Source organism: Rhincodon typus, chromosome 18, assembly GCF_021869965.1.
Source record: "Rhincodon typus isolate 14 chromosome 18, sRhiTyp1.1, whole genome shotgun sequence".
Classification (NCBI taxonomy): Eukaryota; Metazoa; Chordata; class Chondrichthyes; order Orectolobiformes; family Rhincodontidae; genus Rhincodon; species Rhincodon typus.
In genome coordinates this window covers 7253738-7280491 of record NC_063349.1, presented here as the reverse complement: position 1 = coordinate 7280491, position 26754 = coordinate 7253738, and the positions used below count along the sequence as shown (strand labels likewise).

Below are 26754 nucleotides of genomic sequence, written 5' to 3'. Positions count from 1 at the left end.
TGAACACAGCAGGCCAAGCAGCATCATAGGAGCAGAGAGGCTTGATGCTGCTTGGCCTGCTGTGTTCATCCAGCCCTGCACCTTGTTGTCTCGGACTATAACCTGGTGTTGTGTGGCATCTGACTTTGCGCCCCACCCCCCCCCCCCCCCCCCCCGTCCACCACCAGTACCTCCACATCTTGGAATAAAGGTATAGTTAACCCTTTACTCTACACTCTCGAGGCTTGCTCTCCAAGCTACCACCAACGGCGTCCTGTTTTCATTTGTCTTAACTGAGTCTGGCAGCAGAAAAAAACACAAGGTTAATCAGGATCGATTAGGCTAATGCGTTTTCAATGGTGAGGAGCTTAAACTGGTTATAATTGGCCTGGAATCGCAGCCACGGCCCCAAGGAGCGCCAATGGATTGCTTTCTCCCAGAATTGTAAACTGAACAGCCTTGTAGTTAATCTAATGTTTCTGCAACATGGTCTTTGACTGCTGCTTTCTGCTTCCTGCCTGTTTGTCTGTATCAGCTGGGGATAAACACACGATCCTCACCACAAATCCGTGTTTATCCAAATTAGGTTAGCTCAGTGGATCGGAGCCAAGAGTGAGCTCTGCAATACTGGGAGCTGGAATGCATCCCAGTATTCACATTACCAATGAGCTGAAAGAAAGGGATGAGTGATTTTATAAAAGTGGGCATACAGTCATTTTCTGCACCAGCTTCAAGACACTGCATTTTGTCGTCTGAATTGAAATATGGAAGTGCATATCAAAAATCAATGTGTTTCTTTGAGGATCAGACTCCTAAAGTCAATGGTGTAGGAACAGGCAGAAGCCATTCAACCCGTCAAGCCTGCTCTGGCAGTCGTAGACCCAGCTAATGTTCTGGGGACCTGGGTTCGAATCCTGCCAAGGCAGATGGTGGACTTTGAAGTCAATAATAAAATAAATCTGAAATTAAGAATCTAATGATCATGAAGCCATGTGGATTGTTGGAAAAATTTATCTGGTTCACTACTGTCCTTTAGGAAAGGAAACTGCCATCCTTAAAGAAAAACAGAAGTTGCATCTCTCCACAGATGCTGCCAGACCTGCTGAGCTTTTCCAGCAATTTCTCTTGTTTCTGATTCACCGCATCTGCAGTTCTTTCAGTTTTTAACTGCCATTCTTACCTGCTCTGGCCTACATGTGACTCCAGACCCATAACAATGTGGTTGACTCTCAATTGCCCTCTGACCAATTAAGGATGGGTAATAAATGCCGGCCTAGCCAGAGATGCCCAAATCTTGTGAATGAACAAAATAAAATTTAAATCTTGGTGAATCAGTACTTCAACTTTATTTAATAGCCTTGTACTAGATCTCTAAATATTCCTCACACAACAGACATCTATCTATCTCTAGAATCATACCCTCAGCTCAATGAGTCTGCATCTTAGTGTTAACATTTTGAATTGTCCCGCAGCATTGAGAACTTTTCTGGAGAGAATTGACAGAGACTGCAATCTTTTGGGTAAGATCATACAAACAGAAATGAACATGAATAAAAATTCAGTTCAGGAGTAGGCCATTCAGTCCTTTAAATAACAAATACTAGACAGGATGGTAAAATGCCCCAACAACCTGCTGGAAATGATCAAGGTCATTGTGAAAGGGCATAGAATGATCTACTTAGTCTAAATTTACCTCCTAATGCCTTGTCACCATTTCAAGTCTCTCCTGTCCACAGCGTATCACCTGCTCAAGATCTCAAACCAATCAGAAGGAAATAAAAACCGAAAGAACCACAGATGTTGTAAATCAGGAACAAAAACAGAAGTTGCTAGAAAAGCTCAGCAGCTCTGGCAGCATCTATGAAAAGAAAAATCAGAGTTAACGTTTCGGGTCCGGTGACCCTTCCTCAGTTCCGAGGAAACGTTAACTCTGATTTTTCCTCACAGATGCTGCTAGACCTGCCGAGCTTTCCCAACAAATTATGTTTTGGTTCTTCCGATAGCTTAACCCTCCCTCAACAGTGCGTTGGAATGTCAGCCTGGTTCCCGTGCTGCAGTCTCTACTTTGGTTTGGGGGCAAGCGCCACCGCAGGTACATACATTCTGTACTCAGTTGGAAGCACTGTAAGAATGTAATTGTGTACTTGGATCATATAGGAGCATAATTATGCCATTCAGCCCATCGAGACTGCTCCACCATTGGATCATGGCTAATAAGTTTATCTACACCTTCCTGCCTTCTCCCGCCAAACTTTATCCTCTTACTAACCAAGAACCTATCTATCTCTGTCTTAGACATAAATACAATAGGTGGTTCGGGATTGTCAGAGGATCTTCATTCAGCACTGCTCCAATGAATAGGGCAGATACAGCACTTGGAGATGTTCCTTTATCTCCAAACCCTGGATAATTCGGACAAGTCTGCCGCTGAGACTTTGCACATTAATCTATTTATAGCTATTTGAAATTAACTTCACGGGAATCAATTATGAACATAAACTATGGAGCAATTAATAGAAAATCTTTGAATTTACTGTGCAGATACTGGGGTTTGAGTGCAGAAGACAGAGCAATGTGTACATACCACCTCTATAGATCTGTGGGAAAGAAATGTTTGCTTTAGTTCCAATTATTAACATGGGAAAGGCAGCACTTACATTCCTTCTGTTTGCTTCTTTTAGTGGAACCAACGTATGAACAGATCAGACATGAGTTTTTACTATATTCATTTTGGGATATGGGCATTACTTGTGAGGCCATCACTTATTGCACTTCCCCAGATGCCTGTGAGAAGATGATGGTTAATTTTCCTCTTGAACAACTGTGGTCTGTTTGGTAAAGTCATCAATTTCCAGGAGTTTTGACCCAGTGACAATGAAGGAAATGATGATAAATCTCTAAGCCTGGTTGGTGTCTGGCTTGATGGTTCAATTCTTTAAACTCTTTTTATGATCTTAGGGAAGAGAAAAAAATGTAGCAAACTTTCCTATAATGTAAACAAACAGAGATCTTACAAACTCTTGCCCCTCAGTATGGTTAATTCAAGATGCATCTCAATTGAAAATTTTGCACTTAAAGTACAACTGTCTGAAAGCACACTGTGTATTCAGACTAGGGAAACTGATTGAAATAGGACCCAAAGAAAGAGATTGCTCCTTTCAAAGGTTTTGTTTGCATAAAAGAGAATTATTTACTCCCATGGTAGCCAGTGATGGCATAGAACTACCTTAGCTTGAACATTGCATTTCTTCGTTGCCAACTTGTGGAAAACAGCACCAAGATAAACTCACTGCCATAGCATTATTATTTGTCAGTGTAGAAGAAAAATGCTCATATTTGTGTTACCGAAAAAATATTAGCTGCAGCTACAGTACTTTAGTGGTCTGAAACTGGAACTTCTGGAAGTTAGGCAGTCAGAGTTAAATTGCTTTCTATTGATTACTGCCACCCATTTCCAGATCAGCAACAATAAAACTCAGCAGAGCTGTGGGGAACTCCAGCTCTGAAGAGTTCCTTTGTCATGATAGAGAGGATAGAAATGACCCTTTTTGTTTCCAAATATCAATAAGTTGGAAAAATTAAATTTCCAAAATGTGATTTGCATTTGACAAGTGAAAAAATTGCATTCAGAAGAGAGGCAAAGACTGCAAAGCTGTGCACACCTATCGTCTAATACCCATTAAGGAAGGAAACTGCCATCCTTACCTGGGTCTGGCCTACATGTGACACTGGACCCACAGCAGTGAGGTTGACTCTTAACTCCGGTCTGGACAATTAGGGATGGGCAATAAATGCTGGCCTAGCCAGGAGCACCCTCATCCTCTGAATGAATGAAAAGAAAATTGTTGTTCTCAAGATTCAGACAAGGTTCTGATTCAGACACTCATACGTCTGTCTGTGCAATCTGAAACTATTAGCTAATGTCACCAGAGTGGCAACAGAGCTTCACCCTGAGATGTTCGTTTGTGACAGCTACCTTCACTTAATTTCTCTTCTTTGTTCACAGGTGCTGTTTTCACCATCCTCATGCTGTTGGGGAATTTAAACAGTTGTACAAATCCCTGGATATACATGTATTTCTGTGGAAAAATCCCATGTTGTACCAAACACCAATCACGCTGCCCAGTTCGAAAAGAGTCAGCCATCACAACTTGCGTCAATCTGGTTGACAAGGACTCTGCAGATGTCTTTACCGCAGTCTAATAAGGCAGAAACTCAGATCCCATTCACTAAAACAATCAGAAATAAGAAACATTGAAGAAAAGTTAAGAAAATCCTGTTTTATTCCCAACTAAGATGTATTCTTTCTTTAATTGCCTGAGAACCTGATTTTAACTTGGTGCAATTGAATGGGTTTCTGGGTGGGTTAATATCTGACCCAGAAGAACATGTTTTCAATTTCTAGCATGTTCTTTTTTTTCAATTAATAAAGTTCAAAATCAGTCATCAATTTTAACACCAACAATTTGTATTTAACACTGGTACATTCATCATGTTTTTTGGCAGGTTTAATATTCTTTCCAACATAACCCATTGATTACACATAATAGAATTCAACAAAATTTTATTCTAATAGAAGTATGAATCACTCCTAGATGAGAGGAGATGAGATAACTCTTATGTTCCATTAGGTCCAACAGACACATCCTTGATTTGCTCTCAACAAAGATATACTTGCTGTGACAAAAACTTTCTTGTCCTCTGATTTCTACATAATGTAGGTCACGGTTCTCAATATACAGAATTAGGGAATGGAAAATGCTTGCAGGGTTGTCCAGTTTTATCACTCTAAACACGAGTTTAAGAACATTCAATGATAATGCCACTGAAAAGGTAAGACTTTTAGGTTTGTCAAAACTTATGTCCAAATAATTCAATGCTTTTCAGATAGTTAAGAAGTTAAGTGACACTAAGTGACATTTATGCATGACTATTTTAATTTACCTGTACTAAATTCAAAATTAAAATGTTGACAGAGAAGTTGGTGTTCCTAAAGCCATACATGATACTCATGCATGATCTTTCGTATCATCTGACCAATACTTGCAAGAACCAAATATTAGTCATTTGATACCACAGTCCTCACATATTGCTGAAAAAAAAAACACATTTTGTCAAAGCCTTTCATTTTCAACTCATCTGGCCAATTCACAAGAATTAGCAACATAAACAGAAAACACCATTTATTCTGAATGTAATGAGACTACTGATTGGATGACTAGTGGATTCTGATTGGTAGGGGTGTTGCCAGAGAGAACACACAAGATACTGATGACTGACAGTTAACTTCCAAGTTGCAAAGACAAAATGTATCTCTTCCAGAAAAACCCAAAAATGTTAATTCTTCTCTAAAGCATGTTTCAGCCTTATAGAGGTGAGGGTCATAGACCCAAAGAATGGAGCACTTCACATCACACGCTCACAGTTAGAGATAGATCAGTAAATAAACTCTGAATTGTCCAAATATTGTGCATTCAAGGTAAAGTTACTCTTATCCATAGGGTTGTTCTCTCATTACAGAGAGATGACTGCTGGTGGTTTAACTTGAGGGTCACCACTCCTCAGGCAATGGGAAAAGTTGAGAAGGAGAATCCTTCATTGTAACCTCAGGCAGTATGGGAATTGCATCACAAACCAGCTGTCCAAGGTAACCAACTAGTCGTGCAGTACTGTTGCCCCCAAATTCTGATATACACAGCTATATATAAAGTGGGCCGAAATTGACTGCTAAATTAAAAGTGAGGCTAATGGTGCTCAACAATAAAATTGCTTGAATCTCATAGCAAATAATACAGAGAACAGGTGGGTTATTAATCAGCCAGAAATTGCTGTCTGATCATGGCTGCTGTTTTGTTATCTTTGGGAAAATAGCATCTCGCTGATTGATTCTGAATTCTAATGCATTTAGAGTGGCTGAACTGTGTGTCTAGCTTGGTTGAATGAGAATATTTTGGAGTTGGGTGTAAACAGGGAGTTTCGAGGGATAAAAGGTAATTAAACTTAATGTCAGGCTAATCTTCAATCTAAATTAGTACTTTAATCTAGTAACTAAAAACTGCTCTGTTTTGTTGGGTGCAGTTTTAGTCACATTTCTGAAACAGGAATCAGTTGAGCCACTCTCAGGTGAAGCTGGATATGTGAACTGTATCGGTGCAGTTTGGAAGCATTGTTTTTGGAGCCGATAAAGGGGAGCCAATCTCAATGTTTCTTGGCTAAATAAGTTTGGAGTTCGTTGAAAATGGACAGTGACATGAAAGAGGGAGGAGGTGAAGCTGAAAGATTGAGTACAGTACTCAGTCTTAGTCCAGGCAGTTCAGAAAATGTCACGGTTGCAACATAAACATCCAATTGGTAAATGAACCTGCAGAGAATTTTCTCAGAGATAGTAGGAACTGCAGATGCTGAAGAATATGAGATACCAAGGTGTAGAGCTGGATGAACACAGGAGGCCAAGCAGCATCCGAGGAGCAGGAAGGCTGATGTTTCGGGCCTGAATATATTAGCTTAAATAAAGGTCGGGACTTTTGATTATAATATAAGTATATAAAGGAATAATTGGGCGATAATAGTTGGAGACTTTAACTATCCCAATATCAACTGGGTTACAAACAATACAGGGGGCATTGAGGATGAAAACTTCATGTACTCTGTCCAGAAAATTCTTTAAACAATATGTAACAAACCTAATGAGAAGAGATACAATTGTCAATTTAGTTTTCGGAAATGAGGATGGGCAAGCGGGTAAAGTGACAGTAGGTGACCATAGTGTGATCACAATTCGATTAGATTTAGTATCACTCTGAAGGACAGATAAATCAGGAGTAAAAGGTTTTAAATGGAGGAAGGCAAATTTCACAAAACTGAGAAGTGATTGGGCTGAGGTGAACTGGACAGGGCTGCTAAAGGATAAACTGGTAAACCAATGAGAAGCACTAAAAAGTGAGACCCTTAGGGCACAAAGCAGACACATCTCCTCTGAAAATAAGAATGGTACTGCCAAACCCCCATGGTTGATTAGAAAAATACAGGGTAAGATTAAACAGAAAAATGGTAATTACAAAAACGTCAACTCTGCAGATGCCATACAGGAGTATAGAAACTACAGGGATCAAGCTTAAAAAAAAGAAATAAGTAAATCAAAGTGAGGGCAAGCAAGATAAAAGAAAATCCGAAGATGTTTTCCCAGTATATAGAGAGCAAAAAGATAGTTAAGGAAAAAGTGAGACCTATCAGATGTGAAGAAGGGAACTTTTGTGAAGATGCAGAGAATATGGGAAGAATTTGAAATGAAATTTTTGTCTCCATATTACCAAAGGAAATGAATGATGTGGATATATAGTAATCCAAGGCAGCAGTGTGAAATAATGGACAAAATAATCATAATGAGAGAAGAAGTGTTAGAGGAGCACAGATACAGTAGACAGGAGGAACCTGTTTCCCTTGGCAGGGAGTTCAAAAAGCAGGGGTCAAACGAAGTGGCAGAAGGATTAGAGGGGACATGACAAAAATGTTTTTTACACAGAGGGTGATGGGTGTCTGGAATTTGCTACCTGAATTGGTGGTGGAGACAGAGACCCTAAACTGTTTTTAAAGGTACCTAGTTCTGCACCTTAAAGTTGATGTCACCTGGGTTGAATTGATTGTTCCCTAGGATGTTGAAGGTGGTTAGGGAGGAAATAGCAGATGCTCTGAGGATTATTTTCCAATCTGCACTAGACACAGGTGAGGCACTGGAGGAATGCAAATGTAATTCCATTGTTTAATAAGTGTACAAAGGAAATGCCAAACAATTATAGATCAGTTAGTCTTACTTTGGTGGTGGGCAAATTGTTAGAATCAATCCTGAGAGATCGGATAAACCATCACTTCAAAAGGTATGGACTAGTCAGGGATAGTCAACATCTTAAGGGAAGGTCATGCCTTATGAATTTGATTGAATTCTTTGAGGAAGTGCCAAGCAGGATCGATGAGGGTGGTGCAGTGGCTGGTGTCTACATGGATATTAGTAAGACATTTGACAAAGTCCTGCCTGGCAGACTGGTCAAAAAAGTAAAAACCCATAGGAAACAGTGTAATGTGTTGAATTGGTTCCAAAGTTGGCTTAATACCAGGAAACAAAGGGTAATGGTCGATGGCTGTCCAACGAATGGAAAGCTGTTTCAAGCGATGTTTCACAGGGCTCGGTGTTGGGATCCTTGCTGTTTGTTTTACACATTAATGGTTTGAACTTGGATGTTGGGGTACAATTGGGGAAATTTGCAGATGACACAAAAATTGGCAGTGTGGTGGATTGTGTAGAGGATAGCTGTAAGCTCAGATGCCACAGATGGGTTGTTGGAGTGGGCAGGAAAGTGGCAGATAGAGGTCAATGCTGATAAGTGTGAGATAATGCATTTTGGGAACTCAGACATTAAAAGAAATACACAATAAATGGGAATATACTGAGAGGGGTAGATGAAGTGAGAGATCCTGGTGTGCAAGTGTACAGGTCCCAAAAGTTAGCAGTACAGGTAATAAGGTTGTAAAGCAGGCATATGGAATGCTCTCCTTCATTGACAAAAGTATAGAATACAAAATATGAATAGAATGATGAAACTGTCTTAGACACTAGTGATGCCACAACTGGAGTACTGTATATAGTTCCGGTGACTACATTACAGGGAGGACATAATTGCTCTGGAGAGAGTGCAAAGAAAATTAACTAGAATGTTGCCAGAGCTGGAGAACTGTAGTTGCAAGGAGAGATTGAAGAGTTTGGATTTGTTTCCCTTGGAACAGAGAAGGCTGAGGAATGACATGATTGAGATATGCAATATTGTGAGGGTCATAGATACAGTAGACAGGAGGAACGTGTTTCCCATGGCAGAGAGTTCAAAAACCAGGGGTCATAGATTCAAGCGAAGTGGCAGAAGGATTAGAGGAGACATGAGGAAAAACACATTTTACACAGAGAGTGATGGGTGTCTGGAATTCACTGCCTGAGTTGGTGTGGAGGAGGAGACCCTAAACTGTTTTAAAAAGTACCTTGTTCTGCACCTTGTTCTGTAAGCTGCAGAGATATGGACCATGTGCAGGAAGATGAGATCAGAAAGGGCATCCAGGTATCTTTGGGTTAGCATGGACAAGATGGGCTGAATTGTCTCCTTCAGTGCTGTATCATTTCTATGGTTCTATATGTGAAGTTTCTGTATTTTCAAGATGGATACAAACTAAACTTTGCTGAACTAAAGTTTCTGCATGTCCATTTCAGTCCAAAATCCCTTTGTTTAACAGCTGGACGACTTTAGTTATAGCTGAACAATCTATCTGGCACTGAAGGTTAAATTAACTCTGCGGTTCTATTATCCTCACATTGATAAAGGTGGAACAAGTTTTAAAAACAGCAATGATGTTGACTTTATCTTGAAAAAAGATACCGAAAATTAAGTTTTACAAGTGTTGTTTTGCATTAATTCAACTTCTAATTTTTGGACACTTCTGAAATATTTATGTCTACATCTCTCTCTTAATTCCAATATTACTTTGTCTCTTATTTATGCTTTCTTTATCTTGTTTGATGAATTCATTCTTTCAATTTATAATCCTTGGTTCTGGCTCTGAATTGTTAATTTTATAATTCTGTATGATTTTCTTAAATTTTATAATTATTTTACAATTTCATCATTATTGGTGATAGATATAGACAATTGCATATTTTATTCTCACAGATCTCCACTGCTTTGTAGAGGGCAATCCATCATTTTGATTACACATGAACAGCAACTTCCAATGCAAAGTCTCATGGAATTTAAATGTGAAAGGCACCTTTTTTTTCACTGGCTACATACATTCTGGCCTGTTATCTGTATTTGGTGTACTAAAAATAGCATGTCAGCATATACAGTGATCATACTGGAAACATAATCCTTTGTGAAGTAACTGTAAAAGAATTTTAAAATACGACTGCTTCTTCGCTATAACCTGAATTGGTGAGAATATTCCAATTATCAATGTATCTCAATGTATCAATTAAATACGACTAATGCTAGCTTATAGCCTCCTTCCTCAATCACAGGCCAGCCTATGTATAGTTCCAAATTAACAGAATAACACATTGTATGTTAGTTAGTATAACACCAATGGCATTATGGGACAGGGTTTCATCTGTTTTACCATGAAGCAATCGGGGGAGATTAATCAGCTTAAATTAGTACTTACAGAAATGTCAGAAATGTAGGGAATATTGCAATACATTATGTTATTTTAACAGATGTTATTCCATTTGTTAAGTTTCTGTATGGCGTACAATGGATGTGAAATCGTCACATCACCTGTTATTTTCGTAGATTTTAAATAATCGACACAATGTATCATCGGAACTAAACTTTGGTTGACACAGGAAACACACAAACAAAAGCTCAATGTTTTAGTTGCATGTAAGTATTGGATGACTACAACTTTTGCGGAAATAACTATGCTTGTGTTCCCCAGCTATCCAGAAGCTCATATTGGGAATTCTAAGTTTGTCCACAAGAACTTATAGTTCCCATATTGTTAACAGTGTTTCTGTTGTTAAAGTTAACAAGGAACGGCATGTTATTATTTGTTATTATTCTTTTAAAGTATTTAGCATGTGGTAGTTTATGCTTCTCCCCAGTTGGCATTCTTATATGTTTAGCTGGGCAAGAGTTTCAATAATCACACAATTACAGAACTATTAAGGTGCAAAATAAACCATACAGCCCATTGTACCTGCACCGGCTTTCTAAGCATTTTGACTTAGTGCCAATTACCTGCCTTTCTCCTACCTCTATAACCCTAAACATTGTTTCTATTTTAATAATCATCTTACGACCTCTTAAATGCCTCAAATGACCTATCTCACCGCACTCTTGGTTCCGGCTCTGAATTGTTAATTTTATAATTCTGTGTGATTTTTTAAAATAAATTTTATAATTATTTTACAATTGGAGTGGCATGTATTCCATTCACTAACTACTCGCTGAGTGAAAGTTTTTCCTCCCCTTGCATTTGCTTCGTTTGTAAAACACTTTAAAACCGCACTCTCCAGTTCCTGATACTTAAATGAGCGCGAGAAATTTCCCCTTTTCTATTCTCTGCCTCGGCCACTCACGATTTTGGAAACTTCTGTCAAATTTTCGCTCGGCTTTTTCCCTTCTCCTCTCCAAGGAAAACAGTGCCAACTTCTCCAATCTTTCCTCATAAACTAGTCAACTGGTGCATCATTCTCATCATACTCTTCTGCACTTTCACAATGCATTCACAAACTTCGTAAAGTGTGGTGCCTAGAACTGTACACAATTTTCCAGCTGAGGTGTAACCTTGTGTAAGTTCACCATAACCTCTCTGTTCTTATGAACTGAACACTATGATGTCAATTCCTGCCAGTTATTTCCTAACAGATGTATTAAGCAACCTTGAATCCATGAAATTACTGGTCAGTGAATTTGAGGGTTCCCACCACATCTTCAGAAGATGTAAAAACGGTTCGTTGCTAAACGATTATGTCCAATCTAAAACTATTGTCTGTTGTTTATTTCTCAATAAAATAATACAAATTCAGAAATCATAGAATCCCTACAGTGTGGTAACAGACCATTTGGCCCCACAAGTGCACACCACCCTTCCAAAGAGCATCCCACCCAGACCCCTTCATTTCCTCATGTCTAACCCACCTAACTAAAAATCCCTGGGCTCTTTGAGCAATTTAGCATGGCCAATCCACCTAGCCTGCACATCTTTGGAATGTGGGAGGAAACCAGAGCACCTGGAGGAAACCCACACAGACACAGGGAGAATGTGCAAACTCCACAGAGACAGTCGCCTGAGGCTAGAATCAAACCTGGCTTCCTGGTACTGTGAGGCAGCAGTGCTAACCACTGAGCCACCATGTTTAACTGTTCAGTAATTACACTCAACTGGTTAGAGCCAAGACAGCAAAAATCATTCTTCTTGTTACTTCCGACTGGTTCTTTGAAGACCATAAGAGGTAGGAGCAAAAGTAGGCCATTCAGCCCATCAAGTCTGCTCTGCCATTCAATGAGATCATGAATGATCTGATGATCCTCAACTCCACTTTCTTGCCTTTTCCCCGTAATTCCTTTACTGATACAAGAACTCTCTCAGCCTTGAATATATTTAATGACTCAACCTCTGCAACCTTCTGTGGTAAAGAAGTCCACAAATTTACTACCTTCTGAAAAAGAGAAACTCCTCCTCATTTTAATCTTAAATTGATGGCCCCTTACTCTAAGATTATGCCTTCTGATCCTAGATTTTCTCACAAGGGGAGATAGACCCTCTGCTTCCACCCTGTCAAGTCCCTTAAGAATCTTATGTGTTTGAATAGTCTCCAATTATAAACACGCAACATTCATTTCAAATAAAGTTCTTATTGCCTGTATTTACATACTGAAGCTAGGTTACTCAATGACTCAAATCTGCAGGAGGGTCCGTTAATTATAAGGAATTATTTTCCTTTGTTTAAACAGCCTCTTTTTAACATTGCCTCCGAAGAAACAACCTCACATCAGTGATGCATTCAGATTTACATTTTTCTGACATTTGACATCAAACAAGATTACTTTTTCATTCAGCATGCAGTCACCAAGTTGAATTTGCAAATTGTCAAAAAGGGCAAACTAATTTCAACATTCAATCCTGTTGTTGATGCAAACAGTAATCAAATCATTTAGGAAGGACAGCCTTTCTCATTGTAATGTTTGACAAAGTAATTGCAATGCAGCCAACCATATGTGTTTGCTACCTACGTACAAAAAGTATTGGAAAATAAAGGAACTGTCACCCAGACATCTCAAAGACAGAGTTAGCTGGAAGCCTCATATAAAACTGAATATCATTATCTATTTTTGTGACCAAGGAATCCACAAGAAAATGTTACTATTTGCAGCTTGTCCAAAACACAGTAAATTTGGAAAAATGGCTGTGTCGCAGAGGGTAGGCAGAATATTATATTTCAGTATTTTCAAAACAGACTCTCATTGCAGGATGTAAACATTGTGATCATTGGTCTCAAAATCCATTTCAGTGTTTATGTCTGCCTTTGTAAATAATTTAAAAGTTCTACCTGTGCTTTTAAATAAAATCCTTCGACAACACTTTACAGAATTAGCTCAATGTTTCAGTTTGAAAGCTCTGATTTGTAATTGTTTATTGCAACTGTGTTGTATTGTAAATAGTGCAAAGTGTAAGTGATGAAATGTGGGTGTGATATAGGTTTGTAAACAGTGGTCCATGAGTTTTTGGGGCCTCAGTGCATTTCACTTGAATTTTTGCTATACTGTGTTCTATGAGAGCCAAGTCTTGATAATTCTGCCGTCTATTGTTTCCCCATATTTGTTGACTTTCCAGTATGTTTGCTGTACACTAATGACAGAAATAAATCTTTTTCTGAAATGATTGCAGTTTCCTTTGAAGGATGATGTGTTTTAGTGAAGACTGAAGTCCCGTGGAGTAAGTCAACATTTCCAGTTTGAGTCCCACAGATAAAAGTTTCAAATTCATGGTTATAGAATCATAATTCCTGCAAATATCTTGTTTCTACAAAATGTAAAGACATTTTTTACTGAACGTTCGGAGAAGAAATCTTCTTATGCATCACAAAGTCGTGCAGATACATCTCTTCACGGTGTCAAGGTTGAGCCAACAAACCTGAATTTCCAGCAGAGTTGATATTCATTCTGTAGGCCAAAAGGCAAACCAGAGGCATCACAGCTATCTTGAACCAAAAAAAATGTGCATTTGGATAACACCTTTCATGATCTCAAATTATCTCAAAAGTTCTTTACAGCCAAAGCCAATACTTCTGAAGAATAGTCGCTTAGAGAATTCGAATTGTCCATTATTCATATTGTCTCTTTGGTGTTTTTTTTTATTTATGTGTGACTGTCATGTAAGAGACCATATCTTTTTTTAAATTTTTTGGACTGCAAACAGAAAATGAGAAAAATGGACATTGCTTCAATCAGGAGAGAAAGTGCAAGTTTGCAACTTTTAGAGAAACGAGTGAAGTTAACTTGAGTGAATGAAACAATGAGCAGAATCTAACATGAGTCTGAGCCGATGTCGGCTATGGTGAGGTTTGCAGCAGAATCTTATGAGCCCAGTGAGGCCAGTCTCAACATCGGGAACATCTATCTCCATTCTCCATGCTTTTGCCAAGTGGCAAGGAGATTTCTTGCAAAGCAAGTTGCCAATTTGGGAGGAGGGATTATTGCTTGTGAAATGCTTTATTAATGGCTGAATTTGCCTAACTGATATTCCCCATCTTACCCAAAGCACTAAACAAAGCTAGGTCAAGAAACGTGAACACAAAATCAGCGTGAGTACCTGGCAACCTCAGCTCGCCACTTATTTAGAATGACTTCCATGTTGCTCAGGACCAAACAATAAAAGTCTGGAAAATGAAATAATTTTTCATCCACCTGTAACAGAATCATTCATACTAATAGGTTTAAATCTTGATTGCTGTGCTCAGGAAGTTGTATTTTTGCCCAATGTGCAGGAGAACAAGGAAATGAAGCAAGTTCTCTGCAATTAAATAAACATAATATTATACAGAGAGAGCAAACTGCCATTTCATGAAGCATCATTCAAACTCGAAACGTTAGCTTGCTCTCCACAGATGCTGCCTGACCCACCGTGATTTCAGCATTTTTTGCTTTCAGTACAGATTCCAGCACCTGCAGTAATTTCCTCCTTCACAACATTATAGAGCATCCTTTAACAACTTCGATGGAAACATTGTGTTGACATCTCTTGTACTGTGCTTTGGTAACAGTAGTATTACCTAGTGAAGGTGAGATTAAGGATATACAGACAACCTTTATACAATTGAAAGAACGCAAAAGCTTTGTTGAGCATCCTACTCCCGATTCTTCTTCAGAATCCAATGTAGATCTGTAAAACTATCGTCAGGAAGGATCAATATTTATCAGAGTGCTTGATGTGGACTTTGAAATGGTGAAATTCTCTGATAGTTCTGATGCAGATGAGCAGGGCCTTCATTCAGATAGAGAAAGTAGGAAATGCATTTAATCTAGTGCATGAAATTAACATTCAACTAGAAGAATCAAATTTGGAACCGAACCTGAAGCGTTTCAGATTCAAACTCCCCACAGAGATTATTGCATTGGTGTTCAGCTAATGAGCAGATAGGTTTGGATAAAATAATGTAGTCAGGAAGTTTAGATGCTCTCACTTCAGACGTTATGGAATTAATGGAGCTGAGTACAAAAGTTAGACGCGAGATTCCTAAATCAGATTCTGAATCTGTTGTGATGGCTCAACACCACAGATGTTCCAGTCAAGTACTGTTGTTTAGCAAATATATTAATCAGCTATTTGAAGCAATCAGGCTTCTCCTTTAATCCGAGGAAGTGAACATAAGTGAAGAAACTGCAGGTGAAAGTAGGGAAATGTTCCTGAAGGCAGAAGTATGGGAAAATGTTTCTCGTTCATATGTTAAAGATGACTTTGCTAAAGCAGGAATGCTGGAATATTTCTTTGAGTCAGAATTGCAAGGAAGAATCCGATGATTCCAAACCAAGAACTTTGGTCTGGGAGCCTGGCTGACTCCATATAATCTTAGAAACCAACACAGAAGAATTCACTGTGGCATCAAATGAACTTGATCTTCTTGTTTCAAGTGAAGAATTGGATACAGATATTGAGACCTCCTCCTCACAAGTGCAGTGCCAGGAATTGTCCAGACAGAGGAAGGGCTACACACAGCTCCCTCAAAAGTCTCCAGTCAGGGCGCTCCTGAGTTGACCAAGCCCATCACCTTTGACTTCCCTTTGCCCCCACCACCCACCCCACCCCCCACCTTTAAATTGGAAGTTCATGCTATGGAGAGTCCACTTGCTTCTGGCAAGAAGACGCTAGGCATGTCTGGCCCATCCAGAAGCAAGTGCCCCTGTGGTCATCCCACCTACACTCCAGGACCAAAAAGCTCCATTGCTGAATAGGATCCCTCCACTCCAGCTATTAAACTGGTGAACACACTAAAATGTAGTGGGAGGGAGAGGAAGAAGAAAACTTGTTGAGGGCACTTTAGTGGCATGGGTGACAATACACAACATTATTTGGTCCGTGGCACTGCTTTCACCTAACATCTGGTTGTTGATGCCCAGATGGGCTGCGATGGAACCACAGGAGTGACCATGACCCACTCCCCAAACTACCGTCAAATGGAAACCTTGACTGAGAATACTCCAACCAGATGCCTGACCACGGCCAATCTACGGAATGGTATGGCAGGCTACCTTTGGTTTACTGCGCCATGATCCCCTGACTGACGGGTGCAGCATGGAATTCATTGAGAATCATTCCCCTAAGACTTATGGACTTTTCAGCCTGCTTGTTTCACATGCTGGTTGTTTGCCACAGAAGCTGCTGGCACATGGTACAAGTGTGATATTGATGCTGATGTGGCACAGTGTAAGATACATGCTCCCCTAACTGTGGGCTGCTGGCCAGCAAGGCAAGCTGCCTGGAGGGTGTGACGGTATTTGGCACAACAGGACAAGGCAAGGCATGGATAGTGCAATTAGGCAGGCAGATGCTAAATGAGCAAGCGCTGACAGAGCAGGTGAGAAGCCCTGACTTGCAGCCTAGCCTAATCCTTCAGCTGCATCCCTGTCCTTGCGTGCATAGTGTCCCTGCTGCAACATTTCAACACGAGTTGCCCATACACCCTGCAATGCAAGTCTGTGCTCCCAGAGCACCCTGCCAGTGTATCAGAGAGGTGCCAATGATGGCTGTCAGGGGTCAGCAAATGCTAAATGCTGATGTCTGTGCATTGTGCCTGGAGATGGTGTTTAGTATTAAGCAACATGGAAGTCTTTTGTAGCAAGTGGCTCTGATTTCCAAGTCAGTTTTGCTCAAGGTCTATGTTGTTTGGAGTGTTTGGGAAGATAGCAAGCTGAATATTAATAAAGTAGTTTCGATTATTGAGTAATCATCCCCAAGAATTAACAATTTGCTGCTGTCTGCCAAAAGAACAGAAGATGGAATGAGATGCTCATAATGTTGAGATCAGTCTCACAGCATTTCTCATCTGATGCCGCCATGAATCTCTCTGTAGCCCACATTGCTCAGACCTTTACAAGTTTCAGCCCCACAGCTCTACTTTTTTCAAACTATAAACTGAAATTGAGAAAAATGAACACTGCTTTAAAAATGCAGAGCCATGTGCAGCTTTGAGAAAAACAAGGGAAACTAACTGGATCATATGAAACAATGTTACTTTTTGGGGGCATTGAATCCAGACAAACTATCACTGTTTGTTATGGGTTCAGGAGAGCTCAGCACAGCAACAAGCCTCTCATTGGTCAGGTTGCAGTTTATCATAGACTCTGTAAGGGGAGTGAAATGGACACAGGGAAGCAGGAGCTCTCCTGAAGTTAGCTGTGTCAACCTTTTCTCTCTCTCCTCTTTCTCCGTAAAGTTGATATCTCCAATTTTCTGTTGAAAGACTGGGAAAATATGTTCAGAACCTCTGAGAAATAATTCTAAATCCCAGAGACAACCAGAAGGATCCAATATTCGACCAAGCAACAAGTGTATTAAAAACTGATCCTCATTCTGCAGATAATATCAAGACATCATTGAAGAAAGGAAATGAATTGTGGTACCAGCTCATCTTATTGTGTGATTTTGGACTGGTGATACAAAACTGCATTCCTCTGACTACTTCTTCCCCTTCGTTCCTAATATTTACTTTTGCCTGGTTTTGTTTGTATGTGTGAATTTTAAAAAGGGCTAAGTTTAGACACAAATTAGAAATCCTGTTCTCGTTAAAGTTGAGTGTTACAATAAATAGAGTTTATTTTTCTTGTTAATGAATCTGGTGAGGTGTATTTTTATCCTGGCTAACAGTCAAAGACAAATTGGGAATCACAGAGGTATCATTAAATCTTCACATTTATTGTGGCCCTGATGATAGTTAAGCTTGACTTATCGCACATGACCACAGTGGGTCATGACAGTCAGCATTCTATCCATGTTTCAGAAATTTCAATAGCCCAAGTTGGAAAACTTTCTGATTTTTCACACTCAAACTTATTGAACACTTTCTCAAAGCTTTTCTTTATATTCATACCAATCAAAGCACCATTCAGTCTCAAATTACCCTCACTCTTAAGAACTTGGATTTTCAAATTAAAAACAAATTGAACTTGTGGCCGTGAAGTAGCTACTCAGAGGGCAGTATCCTGTCACCAAGTCATCTACTTGTGCACAATACACTGGCCATGACCAGCCAGCTCAGAGTCAGTCCCCTGAACTAAGGCGATTCTAAATCTGCTAAATATTGGTCAGGCAGGGCTTCCAGATTGGCCCAGGTTAACAACACCAGTCTCGTAGTCAACAAAATCCACCTGGTTTCAATCATTATAGGCAGTAAGAGCAAGCGAGAGTGTAAGGTCCCTTTTATCCATATGATAATTATTCAGACAATCAGTCTCTCTAGCTGGAAAGCAAACAATTTAAACTGTTGAGTCTCAATCTTGAATGTGGTAAATTAAGAGAGCTATTAAATCTAAAAATTGAAAAAAAACTTTCCTTTTGGTGTTTTTGATTTTAATCCATTCTTTGTTCCTCTTTATTTCTCTTTCGGCATCTGACTCAACTTCACCATCTTTCTTCACTGCACCTTGCTTTCTCAATTCTCAGCTTGTATTGGTTAAGGAGATATACTGTTGGGCCTGCTCAACATTGGTTGTCATTTAAGCTTAGTTGGCCAAATGGTTGGTTTGCAAAGCAGTGTGATGCCAACAACGTGGGTTCGATTCCCATCACCAGGTGAGGTTACTCTGAAGGAATCTCCTTCTTAACCACTCTCCTCACCTGAGTCATGGTGACCCTCAGGTTAAATCACTACCAGTTGTCTCTCTCTTAATGAAAGCATGGTTTGATAAGACTAGAGTGATTTGATGATTTGCTAATGCCTCATACTTTCTGGCCTTGCCACTATTTTGCGTTTGCTCTTCTAACAACTCACAGAGAAGTACATATTCAAGGTGAAAGGTTCAGGAAAAAGGAACATGCCAAGCAGATCTGGGCCATTATAACTGAGTGTTCGTTATTCCAGGAAAATGAAAGGTCCAACAAAATAAAACATCCAGTAAAACACAGCCGATACAAATAATGACATTTGCCATAATTTCTTTGTTATTTTACACTATGGAACAAGCTCTAAAATGCATTTGCAATTCTGATGCAATCAATTGTAGCCTTATTTTGTGCTTTATAATGAAAATTGAGTTTCTTTCAATAGAGAGGTTAATCTGCAATCAAGATTTGGAACACAAATGATGAAATCCTTTCAGTGAAGTGAAGCTAGCATTCCAAAATGGTTTATTTAATTATGCTCATTATTTTTTTCAATTTTGACATGCATTTTTAGTGCGTAAACTATTGGATGAATCAGCAGTAGATAAAGACAAAAAGAAAGACAGAATGCGATAAAGCATGAACAGTCTTTCTCAAATACCCTCTGATTCATGACAGACTTAATGGCTTCCTCCTGTGCTTTAAGTTTCAACTGTTCTGATTCTAACACTGAAGAGCTCAACAAGCTCGGAAAACCTGAACCCAGCCACTTAAAGGCATACAGTCATCCAGCATGGAAACAGAACTTCGCTCCAAACAGTCCATGCTGAACATAAACCAAACTAAACTAGTCCCACCTGCCTGCTCCTGGCCCATATCCCTCCAAACCTATTCGTATACTTATCCAAATATTTTTTAAATGTTGTAATTATGCCCACATCTACTACTTCCTCAGGAAGTCCTTTCCACAGGCGAATCATGCTCTGTGTAAAAAATTTGCCCCTCTTGTCTTTTTTAAATCTCTCTCCTCTCACCTTAAAAATGTGACCCTAGTCTAGAAATACCACACCCTGGGGAAAAGACATCTGCCATTCACCTTATGTATATCCCTCATAATTTTATACACTTCTGTAAAGTCACTCTCAACCTCCTGCGCTCCAGTGAAAGAAGTCCCAGCCTATCCAGCCTTTCTTTATAACTCAAACCTTCCATATCCGGTAACATCCTGGTAAATCTCTTCTGAACCCTCTCCAGCTTACTAATATCCTTCCTATAACATGGTAACCAGAAGTGCACACAGTACTCAAGAAGAGGCCTCACCAACATTCTCTACAACCTCAACATGACGTTCCAACTCCTATACTCAAAGGACGGAGCAATGAAGGCAATGATGGATATGAGACAACAGCATAAAATACGACACAGATTAGATCTAAAGGACAATTGCACTTGATTCATTATTAAAATGTAGGACCTGACAGACTGATGCACTGAAAAACGACCCTCAACTTGCTTCCCATCCTCACCTATCCTGATCCGTCTTCCTGCATATCTTGCTTGAGCATACCTGGAGAAGGATTACTGCTAGTAGGGACAACCAAAGGAGGGTAGGTCTTGCCCTGCAGTATTCAGGATATCATCAACCTGTTCTAGACAGATCAGGGACTGTAATAAAAATATCAACCCCTCAGAATGAGGCAATGATAAAGTAGATAGGAATGACCTCAGAATTGAATGTGTTTTTGGACAGGCCTTCTCCATTCTAAAGGTATGAACACACTGGACAGAAAGGCAATCCACGCAAACAAATTAACTGAACATTGCTGTTAAACTCCACATCAAGTAAACACATTCCTTTTCTGTGATAAAATAAACAACAGTGGGTGCTGGAGACCTGAAATAAATCAGAAATTGCTGGCAAAACTCAGCAGATCTGGCAGCATCCGTGAAGAGAAAGCAGAGTTAACATTTTGAGTTAAGTTACTCTTCATCAGATCAGTTCTGACGAAGGATCACTGAAGCCGAAACATTGACTCTGCTCTCTTTCCACAGATCCTGCCAGACCTGCTGAGTTTCTGCAGCAACTGCAGTTTTTGTTTCATTCCTTTTCTAAGCTGTCTATTTCAAAATTGGTGATTTGTTACACGTGGAACAGAAACGCACACACAAAAACATAGAAACTTGGAAAATTGAAGAGGAGTAGGTTTATCGGCCCTTCAAGCCTGCTCTGTCATTTAATTTTATCATGGCTCATCATTCAACTCAGTACCGTATTCCTGCTTTGTCCCCATACCCTTTGAGACATTTAGCCCTTAGACCTATATCTAAATCCTCCTCCTTTTAAAATCCTTATGAAAAAAATACTAAATCACACAATGTAATTTCAGAGCTGAATCTCTTACAAGTGAAATAGTAAAACTAAAAGTTCAAACTTGCATAAATATGGGCTCATCAGAAGAAAAAACTTTAAGACAGAAATGAAACAGGTTAATCTTTTACTTAGGAATGCAGCACCAGAACTAAAGAGATGATTTGTACAAAACAAAATGTAAGAATTAACAACAAAAACAAAATTGCTGGAAAAGCTCAGCAGGTCTGGCAGCATCTGTGAAGGAAGCAACAGTTAACGTTTCGGGTCCGATGACCCTTCCTCAGAACTATTTTTCCTTTTTTTTGGGTTAGATCTGAGTGCAAGGAGAATTAACAAGTGGGTTAAATCTGCTACATATTTGGAGAAGGATATAGCTCACAGGTTTAGCAGTTAGTGAATGAATGTTCTTTTTTAAAGCAACAGACAACCTAACTCTTTTAAAGAAGTCATTCTAGTTTGGCTGTACTAAGTTGGTTTGGCTTGTTTCTCAGTCACAATAGCTCATTCAAAGGCCAGTGCTGACGCAGTGTTTCCTCCTGATAGGGACAAAAAGAACTGTAACTGACGAGTGGTTGGTACATTACGCTTGGCTCGCAATTACATGGAGCAACACTGGTAATGGCTACAACCACAGAACTCTGGTGAAAGAAATTCCAATAGGGCTACAGGCAGCACACGGAAAAAAAAAATCCATAAATGGACAAGGTTCGAATAAAGGCATACATTAAATTCAGTCCTACTGAGATCAATTTCCCATTAAAAGGGGCACTTATTTGAACTATTAGCAGGCTTTTTCTACCATTTTATTAACAAATGTCACACTGTCGTAATTTCCAACTTATTTAAGATGGTGCGAAATGAACAGTATATCCAGAATTTGTTTTCCCTTTGAGTAGGTCAGTAGCCTTTTCTTTCTTAATGTCAATTTCAACTTTGTTCTACCTATCAACACTGAGCTATTTGGTCGACTCAAAGACAGATATTCCAAAAATCCTTGGCTGGGCCTCCTGTGGTGAAGTCATACTGGGATTGTATCTAGTGCATGATTCTTGGAGGGGAACTAATCTGCACAGAGCAGATGGCAGTGTGGATGCTACAGAGAACATAGACTGCCTCAAAAATACAGAAACTTGTGCAATATTGGTGCCAAGGGTTGGAGTTTGTTATACAGTTCTCCCCGTCACTGATCCTTTTCCTTTGGTCCTGTTGTGAATGGACGGAGTTAAGGGACCTGACCAGAACTTTTTAAAAAAAGATTCCAGTAACAAGGCTTTCAGATCTGAAACAACATCCCTTCCCCAACTTCTTCATTCCATTAGGAGGAATTTGCGTCCTAACTGTTTCCCTTCTTGGTGTATCTGGCTGGTGTCAACTGAGCTTCCAATTTCACTTTGTCCTCTAGAAATATCCCTTTGAAGTAGAAACTCTGTCTCTTTCAAGTCTTCCTAGATAATTGTCCAAATGCTGGGTAGGCATCACAGGTCACCAACAATATCCATTGTGTTCCATCGGAGTTAAGGCAGGAGTTTGGCAGAACTTTCTGCACAAAACATTCAGATACTTTTTATCCCAGATATAAATGTCACTCTCAGACACAATGAGCATGATTTATGGTATGAGTTCACAGGGGAGGCAATGACCTAGTGGTATTATCGCCGGGCTATTAATCCAGAAACTCGGCTAATGTTCTGGTGACCCAGGTTCGGCAGAAGGCAGAATATGAGTTCAATAAATGGATTTGAGAAAGTATTGATTAGCATGAACCATTGTCAATTGTTGGAAAAACCCATCTGACTCACTAATTTCAGGGAAGGAAATCTGCCATCCTCATCTGGTCTGGCCTACAAGTGACTCCAGATCCACAGCAATGTGTTTGACTCTCACTTGACATTTGAAATGGCCTAGCAAGCCATTCAGTTGTATCAGTTGTTACAAATCTGAAAGAAATTAAACCAGATGAATCACCTGGTATCAACCTTGGCACTAGAAAAGACAAGAACAGAAACAGCCCTGCCAAACCTCCTTACTAACATTTGGGGCCTAATGCCGAAATTGGGAGAGCTGTCTCACAGACTCGTCAAGCAACGTCCTGATATAGTCATACACACAGAATCATACCTTACAGACATTGTCCTAGATACCACCATCACCATCCCTGGATATGTCCTGTCCCACCGGCAGGACAGACCTAGCAGAGTAGGGGCTACAGTGGGATACAGTCAGGAGACAGTTGCCCTGGACTACTCAACATTGACTCCAGACCATGTGAAGTTGCATGGCTTCAGGTTAAACACAGGCAAGGAAACCTCCTGCTGATTACCACATACCATCCCCCCTCAGCTGATGAATCAGTAGTCCTCCATGTTGAACAACACTTGGAGGAAGCACTGAGGATAACAAGGGCACAAAATGTATTCTGGGTGGGGATTTCAATATCCACCACCAAGAATGACTCAGCAGCAGTACTACTGATTGAGATGTTCAAATCCTAAAAGACATAACTTCGAGACTAGGTCTGTGGTGAGGGCAAGTGGGAAGAGCGAAAAACATACTTGACCTCATCTTTACAAATCATGCTGGCTGCAGATGCATCTGCCTGTGACAGTTTTGGTAAGAGTGACCACCATCCAGTCCTTGTGGAGACGAAGTCCCACCTTCACACTGAGAATAACCTCCATCGTGTTGTGTGGCACTGTGCTAAATAGAACAGACTTCGCGCAGATCTAGCAACTCAAGGCTGGGCACTGTGGGCCATCAACAGCAACAGAACTGTACTCCAGCACAATCTGTAACCTCACGGCCTGGCATATTCCTCACTCAATCATTACAATCAAGCCAGGGGATCAACACTGGTTCAATGAAGATTGCAGGGGGTCATGCCAGGACCAGCACCAGGCATACCTGAAAATGAGGTGTCAACCTGGTGAAGCGACCAAACAGGACTACTTGCACACCAAACAGCGTAAGCAGGAAGTGATAGACAGAGCTAAGCAATCCCACAATGAATGGATCAGATCTAAGCTCCTCAGTCCTGTCACATCCAGTTGTGAATGGTGGTGGACAATTAAACAACTCACTGAAGGAGGAGGCTCCACAAATATCCCCATCTTCAATGATGGAACAGCAGCACATTCGTGCAAAAGATAAGGCTGAAGCTTTCGCATCAATCTTCAGCCAAAAGTGCCAAGTGGATGATCTATCTTGGCCTCCTCCAGTGGTCCCCAGCATTACAGATGCCAGTCTTCAGCCAATTTGATTCACTCCACATGATATCAAGAAACAGTTGGAGACACTGGATACTGCAAAGGCTATGGGCCCTGACAACATTCCGGCAATACCACTAAAGATATGTGCTTCAGAACTTGCTACACCCCTAGCCGAAATGTTCCAGTACAGATATGCCACTGGCATCTACCTGGCAATGTGGAAAATTGCCCAGGTATGTCCTGTACATAAAAAGGAGGACAAATCCACCCCAGCCAATTACTGTCCCATTAGTCTACTCTCAAATATCAGTAAAGTGATGGAAGGTGTCATCACCAGTGCTATCAAACAGCACCTGCTCAGCAATAATCTGCTCATTGACGCCCAGTTTAGGTTCCACCAGGGCCACTCAGCTCCTGACCTCAGTACAGTCTTGGTTCAAACATGGCCAAAAAAATTGAATTCCAGAGGCGAGGTGAGAGTGACAGCTCTTGACATCCAGGTTGCATTCGACCGAGTGTGGCATCAAGAAGCCCTCGCAAAACTGGAATCAATGGGTATCAGGGGGCAAACGCTAGGCAAACTCGCTGATGGTTGGTCGCATTCTGGCACATAGGAAGATGGTTGTGGTTGTTGGAGGTCAGTTGTCTCAGCTCCAGGACATCTCTGCAGGAGTTCCGCAGGGTAGTATCCTAGGCCCAACCATCTTCAGCTGCTTCATCAATGACTTTCCCTCCATCATAAGGTCAGAAGTGGGGATGTTCACCGATGAATGCACAATGTTCAGCACCATTCATGCCTCCTTCGTCACTGAAGCAGTCTGTGTTCAAATGCAACAAGTTGGATAATATCCAGGCTTGGACTGAAAAGTGGCAAGTAACATTCACACCACACAAATGCCAGGCTACGACCATCACCAATTAGAGACAATCTAAACACCATCCCTTGATATAAATTGGTGCTACCATGACTGAAGCCTCCACTAACAACATCCTGGGGATTACCATTGACCAGAAACTCAACTGGACTCATCACATAAACACAGTGGCTACAAGACCAGGTCAGAGGTTAGGAACGTTAAGTAGATACATCATAGAATCCCTACAGTGTGGAAACAGGCTCTTCCACCCAACAAGTCCACACCGAACCTCAGAGCATCCCACCCTGACAAATTCTACATAACCCACCTAATCTAGGCATTCCTGAACACTATGGGCAATTTAACATGGCCAATCCACCTAACCTGCACATCTTTGGAGTGTGGGAGGAAACTGGAGCACCCGGAAGAAACCCACGCAGACACGGGGAGAACGTGCAATCTCCACACAGACAGTCGCCCAAGGGTGGAGTCGAACCTGGGTTCCTGGCACTGTGAGGCAGCAGCACTAACCACTGAGCCACCATGCTGCCCTATAGTAGTTACTAAATTAATACTAAGTAGTTCCTAAGAAGCCTAAGTTATTACTGATTGAGTTATTAAATAGTAACTCACCTCATGACTCTCCAAAGACTGCCCACCATCTACAAGACACAAGTCAGGAGTCTGCTAGAATACTCCCCACTTGCCTGGATGGGTGCAGCTCCAACAATACTCAAGATGTTTGACACCATCCAGGACAAAGCAGCTCACTTGTTTGGCATCAAATCCACAAGCATTCATCTCCTCCATCACCAACGCTCAGTAGCAGCAGTGTGTACTATCTACAAGATGCACTGCAGAAATTCATCAAAGATCCTCAGACAGCACCTTCAAAACCCATGACTATTTCCATTTAGAAGGATAAGGGCAGTAGATACATGGGAACAGAACCACCTACAAGTTGCCCTCCAAGCTACTCATCATTCTGACTTGGAAATGCATGATAATTCCTTCACTGTCGCTGGATCAAAATCCTCAAATTCCCTACCTAATGGTTTTGTGGGTCAACCCACAGAAGTGGACTGCTGCAGTTTGGGAAGGAAGCTCACCACCACCTTCTCAAGGGCAATTAGGGATAGGCAAGCCAGCCAGCGACGCCCACATCTCGCAAATGAACACCAAAAAAAAGTTCTTCCCCCCTCCTGGTTTCTGCCAACTGGAGTGGTGAGGCAGGAACAGTTAAAAGGTGCAGGGCTTGAGAGAACTTAACCAATCCTTTCCCACCTCTATCTGGTTGACTGCAATGTTAAACCCCAAACTGCCTGTGTCGTCTTTGAGTAGCAGAGTAATACAGAACCCAGTGCTCAGACCCCACTATTCATGATCTCTAAAAATAACCTTGTTTGGTGAGAAAACAAAACCGGGTGGGATTGTGAGCTGTAAGGAAGATGCAAACAGGATTTAAGGTGATTTAGACAAGTTGAAT

General features: G+C 40.6%; 1 protein-coding gene across 1 annotated transcript in view; it reads left to right on the top strand.

The window, feature by feature from the left end:
- avpr2b.1 (arginine vasopressin receptor 2b, tandem duplicate, 1) overlaps positions 1-4441 on the top strand; it is a 10863-nt gene extending 6422 nt beyond the window's left edge. The window contains exon 2 of the mRNA XM_020523039.2: positions 3986-4441. Within this exon, the coding sequence (XP_020378628.2) occupies positions 3986-4182 (197 nt within the window). The 3' untranslated portion in view covers positions 4183-4441. The remainder of the gene's footprint in view (positions 1-3985) is intronic.
- The last annotated feature ends 22313 nt before the right edge of the window (positions 4442-26754 follow it).